Source organism: Eurytemora carolleeae, unplaced genomic scaffold (genome assembly GCF_000591075.1).
Source record: "Eurytemora carolleeae unplaced genomic scaffold, Eaff_2.0 scaffold110, whole genome shotgun sequence".
Classification (NCBI taxonomy): Eukaryota; Metazoa; Arthropoda; class Copepoda; order Calanoida; family Temoridae; genus Eurytemora; species Eurytemora carolleeae.
The window spans coordinates 245,535-260,586 of record NW_019396070.1 but is presented as its reverse complement, the minus strand read 5'-3'; the positions used below and the strand labels follow the sequence as shown (position 1 = coordinate 260,586).

The 15,052-nt window shown below is 36.7% G+C and overlaps 3 protein-coding genes across 3 annotated transcripts in view; all 3 read left to right on the top strand.

Annotated features, from left to right (window-relative positions):
* LOC111712019 (vacuolar protein sorting-associated protein 52 homolog) overlaps positions 1–2,819 on the top strand; it is a gene marked incomplete in the record, with an annotated part of 8,586 nt that extends 5,767 nt beyond the window's left edge. Inside the window, 5 exon segments of the mRNA XM_023486530.1 lie at positions 66–119; positions 277–425; positions 1,009–1,115; positions 1,785–1,968; positions 2,375–2,819. Of these exon segments, the coding sequence (XP_023342298.1) occupies positions 66–119; positions 277–425; positions 1,009–1,115; positions 1,785–1,968; positions 2,375–2,486 (606 nt within the window).
* Positions 2,820–2,835: 16 nt separating this feature from the next.
* Positions 2,836–13,703, top strand: LOC111712008 (uncharacterized). The gene is made up of 6 exons (XM_023486520.1): positions 2,836–2,932; positions 3,286–4,407; positions 6,538–6,777; positions 7,628–8,517; positions 8,582–8,684; positions 8,870–13,703. The coding sequence occupies exons 1-6, from the start codon at positions 2,925–2,927 to the stop codon at positions 13,503–13,505; spliced, it is 6,999 nt and encodes a 2,332-aa protein (XP_023342288.1). The 5' UTR covers positions 2,836–2,924; the 3' UTR covers positions 13,506–13,703.
* The window catches only part of LOC111712001 (uncharacterized), a 14,464-nt gene continuing 13,092 nt past the window's right edge, over positions 13,681–15,052 (top strand). Inside the window, exon 1 of the mRNA XM_023486507.1 lies at positions 13,681–13,761. Coding sequence (XP_023342275.1) covers positions 13,708–13,761 — 54 coding nt within the window. The 5' untranslated portion in view covers positions 13,681–13,707. The remainder of the gene's footprint in view (positions 13,762–15,052) is intronic.

Below are 15,052 nucleotides of genomic sequence, written 5' to 3'. Positions count from 1 at the left end.
ATTAATGAATCCTTTCCTCATGAACATATGCATAAACTACTAGCATATCTACAGGTATATTTGTTATTAATGAATCCTTTCCTCATGAACATATGCATAAACTACTAGCATATCTACAGGTATAGTTGGCATTAATGAATCCTTTTCTCATGAACATATGCTTAAACTACCCCAATATTTATTTATTTTCTCCAATTTTGCCATCAAAACAAGGTAATACGGAGAGGGATGATTTTCTATAAAATATATACCCCTTGCATCCCTTGCATTATCCAGGAGGAGGTTGAATCTCTGATCCTACGGCTGGCAGGAACCTTCCCAGCTAGGAAGGATCAATTGCTCTTCCTGATCAACAACTACGACGTTATTATGTCGATCATCCTGGAGAGAACTAAGGAGGAAACCAAGGAATCAGACGCTTTCAGGTTTGACATATTCAAGTGTTCAAACGAACTAATTACTCGCCACAAAGTCTTAATTTTCCGATCACTTTATCTTTGCAACTTGACGGTGTAAACTTATATTTAAAACTTTGACTTAAGACTGTGCAGAACACGTAGTTTACAATGTCCAAGGGCTACGACATTAGGTTGCAAAGAATTTGTTTCGGTTACTTAGCTCGAACTTTTTCAAGTAGGTTAATTAAAAAAAGCTGGAAGTTATTTCATTTTTTTTCTGCTGCACTAATTTGAAAATATTTTTTTTAAGAAACAGAAAATCCATTACCAGAGATAAGGCCTCACTTTAGTCTTGATTTAGTAAAGTCACTTCCCGATTTGAGTGGGACAGGGGTTTATATTTTCTTGAAAAATCACTCTCCCACCCTCTTTGAAATCATTTTCCCCCCAGAGATTAATGTGCCGAGCTTTTTAGTGCTTTTTAGAAGGGAATACATTTTTTTTTTGGGGGGGGGGGAACAAGTATAAAAAAGGAGGAAGAAAACATGCCTTTTGATATCCAATTTTTTATTTATTCCCTTATTCATCAATTTCTTAAAATGTTTCTCAGAGAGCAGTTGAGGAGTAGGAGTGAAGAATTTGTTGAGCAGATTCTGCAGGCTCACTTTGGATACCTCATCCAGTGGATTAATGAGGCGGAGAGGAAACTGGAGAAAGGTTGGTCAACCGGTTTATATTTAATGATTAAAGGGACTGTAATCATAGTGACCCTCTCTGCAATGATGACAATGCCCGATTTACAACAGTAACCTTGAAACCTTGATCTCAGCAAAAATGTTACAGATACCGTCATTTTACTGACTCCCAAAGTGTTTAATTCAGATATTTTCTAAATTGCTGTTTTTGCAGAGAACACGCAACGCAAATAAGCAGTTAAAAAAAAACAAATATTGATATCTATTTTTATTACCTCTTTATGTTCACAGTTTTTAATGAAAAGTGCATTTATCGAAATTTTAAAACTTTCTCTTAAATGTCAGAATAATTTTCATCCAGTGGATTAATAAGAGAAAACTGGAGAAAAGTTGGTCAACCAGTTCTTTATTTTGGGATTAATATGTTTTCAGACTTTTTTATTACTATTAAATGTTAACAGTATTTCTGAAAATGTTAAAACCATTTCAAAATCATCGACAACAAAGTTTATTTTCTAAAAAAAGGATTAATTTTTTTTTATCTCATGGGTTGATTTTTTTAACTATACCGACATCTGCGCTATGGACCAACAGGCCCCCTGCAGATTATCCTAGTTGGTCTTCAAGGTTTGCATTAAAGGGTCGAGAATAAAACTAATTTTAAATTTTTTTCTAAAATTCTTTTTTTTAGGAGATATTGATGGCTTGAAGCAGGAGGAGAAGAAAGTTTCTCAAATAATTTCAACATTCGGAGCGGAGTGGAAGAAATCCTTGGATCGGATCAACGGAGAAACCCTGTCCTCCTTCCCCAACCTGAAACTAGGAACAGGGATTCTCCAGCAGACCTTGACAACACTTCTCCAGTATTACCACAGGTATTCTTTAGATAATACATTCTAGCGTAGTAATTAGGAATAGAAACTAAACTATTAAAGGGACTGTCAGCGTAGTTTTAAGTGACACCTCATGAAAAGATGGCAATGCCCAATTACTCACGGAAATCTTAAAAGCTATGACTGATAAAGTATTAATTAAATATAATTGTTTTTAAAATTTTAAACGGATTATTTTTAATCAGGGTTTATCTACAAATGTTACTTGCTCATTACTGTTGCAGAAAATTATAAAGAAATCAGAATTAAACAATTTTATAACTTGTAAAACTACAGTATCCTTCGCATTATTGTTCAGATAAAGATTTCAAGAGTACCGTTGTGAATGGTGCATTGCTTGAAAGGTTACTTCAAATCATCGTCCCTTTAAGATTATATTTTTGTCAAGGTTTACCCGGTTGATGAGTGTGGCTCCGCTGTCTCAAACCCCGGCAGCTTCAAACCTTATCAATATTCATCAGCTTATGGTTGAGGTTAAGAAGTATAAACCTAACTTCTAATTCAACCCCTGAAATACCCAATCAGGGTTTGTTTTGTCTTGTTATTATTATATGTTGTCTAAAATAGTCTACTATTCTGTGATGTAGCAAAGAACCCCCCCCCCCCTTTCCAATTATTAATTTATTATTTGGACTTACAGTTTCGATTAATTTTTTAAAATCTTCCCAAAATCGAATTATTTTTTTTGGATGTATCTCACAGATTGCAATCATCCCAATTCCATTCTTTGGTTCAATTGTTTTTTTCGTCACTCAGAGTTCTTAAACCAGATCTTTATCGACCGAACCTAAACATTTTCTGTGATATTTTTGCATTTTTACGATGTTTAATGTTTCCAGGTGTTATATTAAAGTTTTTTATGTTTATTTTAATGTTTTGAATTTCAGAGAAGATTGAAATGCAAATACAAGGAAACCCAGACATAACATTGGACGAAGATGAGAAGGTTTGCATATTTTGCATCTATGAATCATTCATAGATTAAACTAACAGTATAATACATTCTTAAATTGGAACATTATATTGATTACAAATTTGATAACAGTAGATACGCTGAGAAAGTGTTTTTTTTTTAAGAAAACCTTGAAATGTTCTTTCATGATTTTATTTCGATTTATCAAAAAATTGTTAACTCATTTGTTCAATTTACTTATTATAATACAGAATCATAAATTCTTACTTAAATTTTAAACATTTTTTATCAATTTGATAACAGTGAAAACGGTGAGAAAAGATTTTATTGAAATTTCAGAAATCCTTGAAATGTTTAAGCTAATAAAATGTTGTGTATGATTTCAGAATTAAAACAGAGAGATCTCCCGGCCGAGAAGCCGAACATTATGAAAATTCCGTCTGGAGTTGGGGACAGGAACGGAGCAGGGGCCAGGAACGGAGTATAGATCAGGAACGGAGTAGGGACCAGGAACGGAGTTGGAACCAGGAACGGAGTAGGGAACAGGAACGGAGAAGGGACCAGGAATGGAGAGGGGAACATAAACGAATCAGGGTAGAGAAACGAATTGTGGAGCAGGAACGGTTCCGTTACTCTGATAAGGGTCGAAAGTATGATAGGACGGAGAAGTATGACCCGGACATGTACTGGGATGAGGACACTCCTCATGTACATGCTGTCAGACATGGGGAGCTAGGAGAAAACAGAGAACATAGATTTGAAATAAAGAAAAGAAGCAGATCAAGATCAAAAGACAAGAATAGAAGAGGTTACAGTAGTATGACAAGAACGGATATCCGAAGTAGATCTAAAGACAGAAATATTTCAAGAACTGATGCAAAAAGTAGAATTATTGACAGTACTGAACCTAGAACAGAAATTGAAAAGAAAAGATCCAGAGACAAGAACACTAGAAGGTCAAGATCAAGAGACAAGATTAAAACAAGAAGCAGGTCTACGGACATTTCTAGAACTAGTACTAGAACAAGTATTTCAAGTGAACGGTCTATTTCAAAAACAGAAAAGGGTTCTTTTAAGAGTTTGACAGCTGAAATTGACAAGAGAAGTAGACAGGCGGAAGAAGAAAGATCTCCTAGATTCAAAACCGAACCAAAAATCAAAGAAGAAAAGATTACTGACAGATATACGGAGAAATTCATAGAACTGAACCCTAGAAGAGTATCTCCGCCGGGGGGTTCTCATGGGAGTGCGGAGAAGAGAAGATACATGGATGAAACCAGGACCCAGAGGAGACTTGGATCAGGTTCATATATGAGAAATAGTAGTTCAGAAGGATCGTCTCCGGTTAAAAAAGAAAAGAAGGATAAATCAGCGGAGAGAATGATAAAGAAAAGATTTGAACATATCAGTATTAAGAAGCAGAAAAGAAGTAGATCCAGAGAACATCATAAACCAAAGAAGAAGAAAAAGAAGAAACACAGAGATTCAGAAAAGATTAAAGTTAAAAGGTATTTTATTTTTAAATACATTTAGCAATTAATTTTATGATTTTTGATCAACAATTCTTTTCATGATTTATAACCGCGTAAAATTATTTCAATTAATTTTCTAAATCTTTGAAATTGATTGAATTAATTTAAAGGAAGAGTCAATTGCGAAATCTTGCAAATGAATTTTTTTTTTGGTAAACTCATTTTTATGAAATATGTATGAAGTTTTTTATTTTTTATTTTGAAAGACAATCTGAATGATATACCTTTTAAGAAATCCGCCAAACTATTTTTACTTAAAATTAGATGAGTAGAAAAACAATAGTGCGGGAATATACCAGGGGAGTACATTCTTACTTTCAGCCCAGGGAAGGAAATTCAAGGAAAAAGAGAGAAAAAAAAAGAAAAAAGGAAGGAATAAAAGGGGGGGGGGGAAATGATAAAAGGGGAAGAAAAAGAAAAAATTAAAGAAAAAGAAAATAGAGAAGCAAAGAGAAAAAGGGAGGAAAGGGAAGAAAAAATATATTAAAAGAAGAAGGAACGTTATAATATCACTATATTAAGTTATTAACTCGGAGTCTGGGGAAGAAAATTCTAAAGATATTTCCTTCCCTTTATCTCTGAATAGTGAAATTATTACTTTCCCCAGTTTATTAAAGGAAAAAATCATGATTTTCCTAAAAATATTAAAAAGTTTCCCCCATTGCCTATGGTGAAGAGGAATGAGATATGTTAGAAAAGTTTCGTATATTTTCTTTATACTGAGAACTGAGTCTCATTTCCCAATTGTATTTTATGTTCTAATGGAAGAGTATAATGATTATTGGGACTATCGATTACAATTAAAGACATAAATCTTCGGGGTTTCGAGATCAATAATTGTGCATTTCTCACCTAATTTTCAATTAGGTCCTCACGCCAAATGCCGGACGCAGGCTCAGTCGTCATACCCATTTCTCACGCGTGTTTCTGTAAATATCCACAGTTCATTTATACTCTAGGAACAGGGAAAGCACGTCTTGTGGTGGAAACTATCACAATATTAATCAGTTCCAAATAATTTAAAAGTTTTAAAGCAATACCATCAACTAATCATTATTTTACAATCAATCAATCACACGAATATATTAAATGAGTGCTTATATTTGGTGCATCGACTGAGTGGGTGGATCACCGTCCACGTAGGTATATTTCTTGACGAGAATGTTTATTTAACCAGATCCTGTGTTCAGAGAACGGATCAAGAATCTCTTGAAACAAATGAATCTTGCTCCCAGACTCAACATCTCGACTCCGAATCTCAGCACTCTGATATCTCATTTTCCAGTATACGATCATACTCTATATATTACATCATGCTTTAAGTATTACAAGAGAATTAAAAGAATCTTTAAGATCCTTTATTGTAGCGTAGGCATTACCTGACTGGACTTATAGACAACATAATGTCAAAGAAGACTTTTTCAAAAAAAAATTTTGATTATCATTATTTTTATCTGCTAGTTTTGGCTCACACAGGAAATTATGCAAAACCTTTTGAGGAAAAGTATCATACTTTTTTCCTTAACATCAATATCATGTGTTGCCCCCATTAAAAAAGCTTTAAGAATCTAAAAAAAAATCTTGAAGGGGATTTGGTTTTTGACCTTTTATGGGCACCAAAACACTCCAGTATACAACCAAAATACAAAAATTTTCTCCACAAGGGGGTCTCGGCCCCCCTGCAACCCCTCCGCACCAGAAAACTTCTTATGGTTGTGACTTCAGGGAAACAAACCATCCCTGGCTCGGGGTAAAAAATGTTGCAAAAATGACTAAATGGCAATAATAGCTAATTTGTTATAAAAAGCATAAAAAAACGTTACCCACCGGGGAAGGAAATTCAGGAAATAATTATGGGGGGGGGGCAACTCAACTTCTAGTAAGAAGATGAAAAAACTCGCCTACAGAGATGCCCTATTTTTATTTTTATTTCCCAGTCACTTAAAAATTATTCTTGATAATATTCTTAAAATTACTCTTAAAATAATTCTTGAAATTATTCTTAAAATTATTCTTGATATATTTTTAAATAGTTCTTGAAATTATTCACCTTAAATAACTCTCCTACTACTTTGTATTGGTTTCCACTGCATTTCAATATTCTAGTGAATTGAGTGATATCAGCAGTGACTCTGACGCCAATTTATCTGATCTACTGGATAACCTGGAACCTGACACTCATACTACAGCAGTTATATCTGATCTCCTTGCTAAATTAGAGAGTGGTGAACCTTCAGATGCAGATGTATCCGATCTTTTTTCTAAAATCAAGAAACAAGAGAGATCTATCCATGAGGAGGAAGCAAGAAAGCGTTTAAAGATTAAAGAAGAACCAGTTTTTAAAAAGTAAGTATTAATAGATGATAATGATGAAGAAATCTTTTAAGGTCATCTACGAAAGTAGAACATATTTATTTGAAATTAAAACAATAATAGCTCAAGGTTATAATGCAAGAAAAGTTAATTCAGAGGTGTACGCATCTTTGTACTGCAGTGCACTGTCTCTGGGCGGTAATGTAAACATAAGACGAATGTCGAAGCCTAACATGGGATCCATCTTTCACATAAAAATCAATGAAAATATTCTGGTCAAAGGAAACTATTATGTGAATTATCAAAATTGTCAAAATTTAATGCTTTTAACCTCCTCGGATTCTACACAAACACTGATGCATCTATTCTTGTTCACAAATTCCGTCCAGAGAGAACTAGTTTTAATACGTACTCAGAGTATACGCAACTGCAATTAACGTTCCTTGCATTTTAACTTTGTACTAGCTAAAGTGCCCGGCGTTGCTCGTGGAATTTTTAAAGCACTTTTAAAAAATGTATTTTAAAGAATTTATCAAATTTTTTGAAGTTTTTGAAATCTTTTTGCTGAGCGCAAAAAATTGTTTGCGGAGGTTTTTTTCGCTAAATTGGGAAAACTATTGATTTTCTTTTGGAGAAAAATTCAAAAACTTTCAAATAAAAAATTAGACATCAAAATACATCTGCCAAATTATTAAAAATTTATTACTCCCCTGGGGTAGGGGGGGGAGGGTATAAATTTATTTTTAATTAATTATTAATATTCGCCCCTGGTAATTGACTTTTAACAACATCCTTTGAGTATCAATAAACTTAGTTAATTATATAAAATATAGTGAATTAATTAATAAATTATAGTGAATTTTTAAACTGAATATTATTCTAGGAAGAGTTTAATAGAGAATGACCCTAGAGAAGCTGCAACACAGCAACCTAAACCCATAACATCTACACCGGAAGTATCTCAGAATACAAATATATTAACTTCTCAAACCTCCATTTTGTTAAGCAAGTACGAACCGGAACCGACTTCTCGTCCGATCAAGACGGAGAAAATTATGACGGCCTCGGATGCAGTCGTGAACAGGATCCTGCAGAGACACAAAAAGCCGAGGATCGAACTCATCGAAGTTTCTGCGGACGAAGGAGAAGACTCCATTCGTATTCTCTCCGAAAGTCATGAAAAATCTTCGAATTCTTTCAAGTGTGTCCTCCCGTCCTCAAGTTCAACTCCTAGCCAGTCCTTGCCTCCAAGCTGTCCTCCGGACCCCCCTGTAGTGGGGACTATCGAGAACCCCGTTATTGTTGAATCCCCTGTCTCGTGTTTAGTTTTTATCAAACTGCTGCCGGTCAGCGTGACCGAGGTTGATGTTTGGCGGGAAATATCCCAGAAATGTCCGAATGCTAAACCTATCAGTGTGATGGTAAAGAGTGCTGGAAAAACTAATACCGCTTGCCTCTTCTTCAGCACTCAGGAGATTACGGTGGAGTTTAGAAGAACTTTTATTCAGAAATATGAGAATAAGTTTCTGAGTGATGTCGAAAATATTATCCATGAGGAGTTAAACACCAACTCTGCACCTGCAGAAACCATCCTTGATATTGAATCTAGTGTTCAGAGAACGGATCAAGAATCTCTTGAAACAAATGAATCTTGCTCCCAGACTCAACATCTCGACTCCGAATCTCAGCACTCTGATATCTCACAAACTGAAGAATCTTTCGTTTACAATGATCAGATCGTGGAGGATTTAAGCACTCAGAATGTTGTAGAAGGTAAATAATTTTAAAATTAAGACCACGCTAATATTTTATCATATTCAAGATTACTTTTTTATAGATTCTCTGCCGATCCGTCCTGTCCTGGTCCATATAGAGTACGGAGAGGAGAAGAGGATTAAAACCTTGAAGGTTCTGGTTTACTCAGAGAAACGTTGTTTTAAGTAAGTTGACAAATTTACAATCTTATAAATTAAATATAACTTCTGCGAAAATTTATTTTTATTATTTTTAAATTATAAACAGTGATCACCTGATGCATAAAGAAGGTGTGACCTTTTTTGATATTTTGAAAATAAGATTATGAACTTTATTAAAATTTTCTCCGAGGTTATTTATAATTTTCTAGATTCTCTGGACAACCTGACGATATAATCGTTGGAGGGTTTCTACGCTACGTCATGAGATACTACCCTGATCTGAGCTCCCTTGAACCCGTACTTGTTACTCCAACCTTGTCCGACTTCAACCTGCTTCAGGAGGTTCTCAAGACCTGCACCAGAGAGGACAGAACCCTCTTCGATGAGTACTTCAAGACCTGGATAGATTTACAAACTTTATATTTCCGGATGAAGTCAGAAAACTGGATTAAAGCCGGAACATCCTCAGACAAGTTTCTTCGAGAGATTTCCTCGGCTTTGGATATTCCGATCACTGATTATTTGAACAGTACACTGGACCTGTTTGAACGCACTGTCTCTCATGTAATGAATGAGATCGATGGGAAATCTGTCAAGGATATTAAAGACCCGGAGAAGTTCAGATCCGTCCTAGAGCGATCTAAACTAGTTGATGATGATTACAATGTGGTGGTTGTTCATGCTCAAGTTGTTGATCTTGTTTTCTCGGAAAATAATTTTACTTTTCCAACCCTAGCATCCTTATCATGCAGGGACGAGAACAAGTCATGGTTTGCTCCGATTGATTTTAGAAAATTTGAAGGTTCTTTGAATCCTCTCAAATTGAAGGAAATGGGATTTCATCTCCGTCCTGATCCTACCGGAGGCTTCGACATGTTTTGGTCAGACGAACCCTGTCTTAGTGAGAAAACTGCACTTCAATCCTTTCTCCAAATTCTTAAAGATTCGTCTTCTCGAAATATTCTGGTCTTTCCACGTTCAGATTCGTCTCTAGGAACCCTCCTTCTTGCTCTCTCCAGGTGCTCACTACTACAGGAGTTCAGAAGTACTGTGATTGGGATTGGAACTCTAGAATTCCTTCCGGATATTTCAACTTTAGATCTTCCAGCCCCGGGGTTGGAAGGATTCGACGAATATTATGAAAACGTTATGCTCCAAGCTTCCTCATCCTCCTTAAACCTGAAATCTAAACTGAACCCGTCCAATGCAGCAGGAAGGTTGTATGATATATTTAAATATATCTTAAGATCTCCACCATCCTTCCAGAACTTTGTAAAAGATTACGCAGTGCCTCTTCATTCCTCACTGGTTGACCTTGCTCTTGTAGAGTCTGGACTACTGGAGCTCCGGTTAGAATATCATGAAGTGTTAATCAACACGGAGCTAGATCTAGAACCCGGAGCTATTGAAGAGGTTGGAATAATTATCAAGGATTATCTTCCCTCTATAGATAAAGCTTACAATATTCTCTGCTATGGAATCCTTAAGATAGAAGAGAGAAGGGTTCTAGTTAATAAAGACAATATGGGAACCGTGTGCCTTACTAATATTCATTCTAAACCTGTTCAGTTAGGCCCTGGAACTAGGATTGGTTTAGCAACTAAACTTCCAGATTTTCCACTCCGATCTCAACCATCTTCTTCCTCTTCTCTGCAAACCAATAAAAACTTGCTCCGAAAACCCCGGGGTTTGATTGAATCTGATTATCGATCTTACTCTCTATCTCCTGAATGTAATATTGATTATTTATCTGTTTTACCAAGTCCTAGTTCTCCCTCCCCTGTTCATAAACCAACTCCACAGCGAACTCTTCCAACTGCTATTCAGACTAAACCCTTCTCTCCTGCTACCATCCTTCCATCAAAACCTAGAAAACTGCCGGGATCTTTTAAAGATATCGGAGAGAGAAACAAGGATATGTTCCTAGCTCATTCTAATATCAATTCCGTTACACCTTCTTCAGTTACAGGATTCACGCCCTTATCTAGATCTCTCATCTCCTCCCCATACCCGCAGTCACCACTGAGGAAAGATATTTTTATTCCAGACAAAATTCAACCCTTAAAACCAAAGAGTATCCAAACTTCAATATTAGATTCTCTACCTATTCTCTCCGGACTTGCATCTCAAGAGCAACCCAATCCAAGTCCGGTAACCGGGATAACTCCTCTCAACCTTGGATTGGAAACCTCCGGGATTAGATCAGCTTTAAAAATATCCTCCGGCAAGAAAACTACAAAATTTAGGGACTTTATAGAGAGAAGGAAAAATGAGAAAATTACAGAACTTTCTAAATCCCCATCCTTATCCTTGGAAAAGGATGAATCTTCGGCGATAGAATCCGACCCTGATCATCCTCAATCTTTGTTTTTGGTAGAAAATGTATCTTCTAATAAAGAATCTGAAATGACGTTTAACCCCGGTCATTCTCATTCTTTGTCTTTGGAAGATAACGAATCTTCGAAAAACGAATCCGAGATTGTCTACAGTACTGCTGCTGGAGATGATGTTATTAATGTTGAAAACATACTTAATGAACACTGTTCTGACCACAACGATATTGTAAATGATGAGGATGAGGTTCAAGTTAAGGAAGAACTTGAAGATGTTAAATTTATCCATGAAGAAATCAGATTCAGACCTGATTCAAGGCTTTCAGGTACAGATGGTACCTTGAGCAAGGTTGATAATCTTGCGTCACTCCCAATAGAGGTTCAAGGTAACGGTAGAAGTATCCAAGTTGATGTTTCTGATCTCAATGAGTTTCTCGAGTTTAAGAAACTCAAGGAACAAATGTCCAAGGAAGAGGCTATTAGACTCTGCTCTATAGAAAAAACTTCTGTTTTTAATCAAACTGTGAAACCTGTTTTATCTCATGAACCAGAGAACCCTTCGTTTTCTGCGGAACCAGAGTGCCCTTCGTTTTCTCCGGAACCAGAGAACCCTTTGTTATCTCCGGAAGCAGAGAACCCTCCGTTTTCCCCGGAACCAGAGAACCCTCCGTTTTCCCCGGAACCAGAGAACCCTTTGTTATCTCCTGAACTAGAGAACCCTTCGTTTTCTCTGGAACCAGAGAACCCTTTTTTATCTCCAGAACCAGGGAAACTTTTGTTTTCTCCGGAGCACCAGAAACTTATGATTTCTCCGGAACCAGAGAAAACTTCTAAATATCAGGAACCAGTGAAATCTTCTAAATATCAGGAACCAGTGAAATCTTCTAATTATCAGGAACCAGAGAAATCTTTTAGATCTCAGGAGCCAGAAAAAACTTCGATATCTTCGGAACCAAAGAATTCGTCCACATCTCAGGACTCGCTGTTTCCTGTGGTAACTTCGGAACCAGAGAAACCTTCCAAATCTCCAGAACCTATGATATCGCAACCAGAGCAAGATTCAGAACCTGAAACGAGCTCGACCGAAAGAGAGCACGGATCTATAGAACTTGTTGTAGACTCGGACGAACAAGATACTTCTTTTGACAATGAAGATGACCATGATAATGATCATATCAGGGATAATATCAGAGCAGATGAGAGGTTTGATCACCAAGATTCCTCTGAAAGTGAATATGAATCTCTGGAGAAAATTGAAGAAGAAATAAGTGAACCCAAGTTCAATCAATGCCAAGTGATGTCTGATGAATCTCCCTGTGATAATGAAGTATTGCTCACTCCTGCTGCAGGTACAGATGAGATGAAGGATACTCCTTATGATGATGATATTGACGAGGAGAAGGAGATTGACGGATATGATGCTGAGGAGCTAATTAAACTTGGATACAATATTCAAATCCCTCAACCTGAGGACAGTGATTCAGATTCAGATACTTCTATTTCAGAAAATTCTATCCCAGCTTTAATCATACAACCACCCTCTGCTAAACAAAGGTCTTCGCTTTTCAAAAAACGACCTCTACCTCTTAAACAACGATCATCCATTCAACAGCGGCCAGTCCTTCCTATGCAGAAAGGAACGAGGAGTCAAAAATTTTCTTCAAAACCGAATTCAACTGAGAAAAACATTTTGGATGAACCGAAATCCACTCGAAAACCTTCCAATTCAAATATTTCCCGAGGTTTAAAATCAATGAACTGTAGGAGAAGGAAGAAAGCTTTTGCATTCAATCCTGAACATAATTTGAATTTGAATTGTTATGTTAAATTAACAAAAGCCAATGCTGAGGCGGAGCTAAGAGCATTGTCGAAGAGAAGAAAGGGTCCGATTAAAGAGATGTTTATTCTTTCCAAGGAAAATTTTCTCCAACCTTTGAGCGACTCATCTGCCTCATCATCCCCTGTACCTGGAGCACCTGAAACCATATCATTGCAACCTCAACCTTCTTCTCCGGAAGTTTTTCCTAGGGATCAACTTCCAGAGATCAGACCATTAGATCCTGAACCCTATCTCGGGATAGATCCTAGTCGATCCCTCGTCGCCCAGCTTCGACGCCGTCGTAGGCTTCCTGTGACGAACCTGGACGATTTAACACTAGAAGACGAGTTTGTCGCAATCAGTTGTCATCCACAGTTCGAAGAGCTTGTTAAAAGTTTCATCATCCTGGAGCAGAGAAGACTGGAGGATATCTCCGAGAATAAGAAGAACTGTATTAATCATCTACTGATGGAGCTGAACACCGAGGGGATTGTATCTCTGGGTAGGTTGGGAGTTTCAGTAAGTCAGATAGGTAGGAGAATCCCTGGTGGAAACCTGACAGAGTGGAGAGAAGAGCTGGAGGAATATATTGTAGGACTTGCTGATGCTCCGGACTTAGAGTTAGACTTTGATATTAATCTTGCTGTCATCGTTATAGTTTTTCATTTTCTACCTAGGCTACCTCCTAGCTGATGTTTCGGCTGGCCGAAAAATATTTGGTTATTTAATCAATAACTAGATTCAAAATTTGTAAATTTACTCCAGTGTAACATTAAATCAAATGTTTAGTATAAAAGAAATTAGAAAATTTTTAAATTCTGAATTGCATACTTTTTTGGTAAACTGTAAACTCAGCCTTCCGACCCTTTTCTACTAAAGTTTGGTTTCAGATAAAATGGTCGAGCAAAAAAAACTTTTTTCAATGATAGATGCAGGGGGTAACTTAAAGGTAAACAATTAATTGATCCTCTTGGCGTTTTAGTCATTTGATGATGAAATATCTATTATGGTGCTATGGAAACGCCTCAACACGGAAACGTCTTAACGCGGAAATGCCTCAAAAACCGGTTTTGAGGAATTTCCGTTTTTTTTTAATGCTCTCATCTCGCAGAGTATGAATGAATGTGATTTATCGGCGTATCTATTTATTGATCTGAGTACATTTTATTCTTGTTGGATCAGTTTCCTATGTGTTTGTAGAGGCCCACACTTCTGCTTGTTGCAGTACGTTAGCTCTCAGTCCGCTCTTCTAGCTCTTCTAAGGTTTCCGCCAATCCAGCCTCTGCTTTCCAGAAATCCAGCGGAAGCATGACAAACCATAGAAGGTCATGACTTCGGAGCTGTTCCTCCATTGTTGCAATCCTCTGTCTAGTCTTGATATACATCCGATATGCAATCTTCAAATCCTCTTTCAGGGAACTTTTCGATTAACTGTTCCAGTTCCGTGTCAGTCTGAGCAGCTCCCTGGGATCCGGATTCGTCATTTAGCTGCTCCAATTTCGTATCTATCTAAGCAGCTTCTCAAACTCGATATCTCGCTTAGCTGCTCCATTTTATTATCTATCTAGGCAGCTTCCTCAACTCGAGATCTCGTTTAGATTCTCTTGTTCAGTATCTCTTACACTCCAATCTGATGTGAGATGTATATTACCGCTCAGAGCCGGAGATTGGGTTGAAGGGTTTTCCAGTATACGATCATACTCTATATATTACATCATGCTTTAAGTATTACAAGAGAATTAAAAGAATCTTTAAGAACCTTTATTGTAGCGTAGGCATTACCTGACTGGACTTATAGACAACATAATGTCATAGAATACTTTTTCAAAAATTATTTTTGATTATCATTATTTTTATCTGCTAGTTTTGGCTCACACAGGAAATTATGCAAAACCTTTTGAGGAAAAGTATCGTATTTTTTCCTTAACATCAATATCAAAAGCTTTAAGAATCTAAAAAAATCTTGAAGGGGATTTGGTTTTTGACCTTTTTTGGGCACCAAAACACTCCAGTATACAACAAAAATACAAAAATTTTCTCCGGAAGGGGGGCTCGGCCCCCCAGCAACCCCTTCGCACCAGAAAACTTCTTTTGATTGTGACTTCGGGGAAACAAACCATTCCTGGCCCGGGGTAAAAATGTTGCAAAAATGACTAAATGGCAATAATAGCTAATTTGTTATAAAAAGCATAAAAAAACGTTACCCACTGGGAAAGGAAATTCAGGACAATAATTATGGG

Bases quoted from the DNA above. Each gene is read 5' to 3' on its own strand.
- LOC111712008 (XM_023486520.1), top strand. The intron at 8,518-8,581 runs GTAAATAATTTT...ACTTTTTTATAG, and splicing joins CACTCAGAATGTTGTAGAAG to ATTCTCTGCCGATCCGTCCT. The intron at 8,685-8,869 runs GTAAGTTGACAA...ATAATTTTCTAG, and splicing joins TCAGAGAAACGTTGTTTTAA to ATTCTCTGGACAACCTGACG.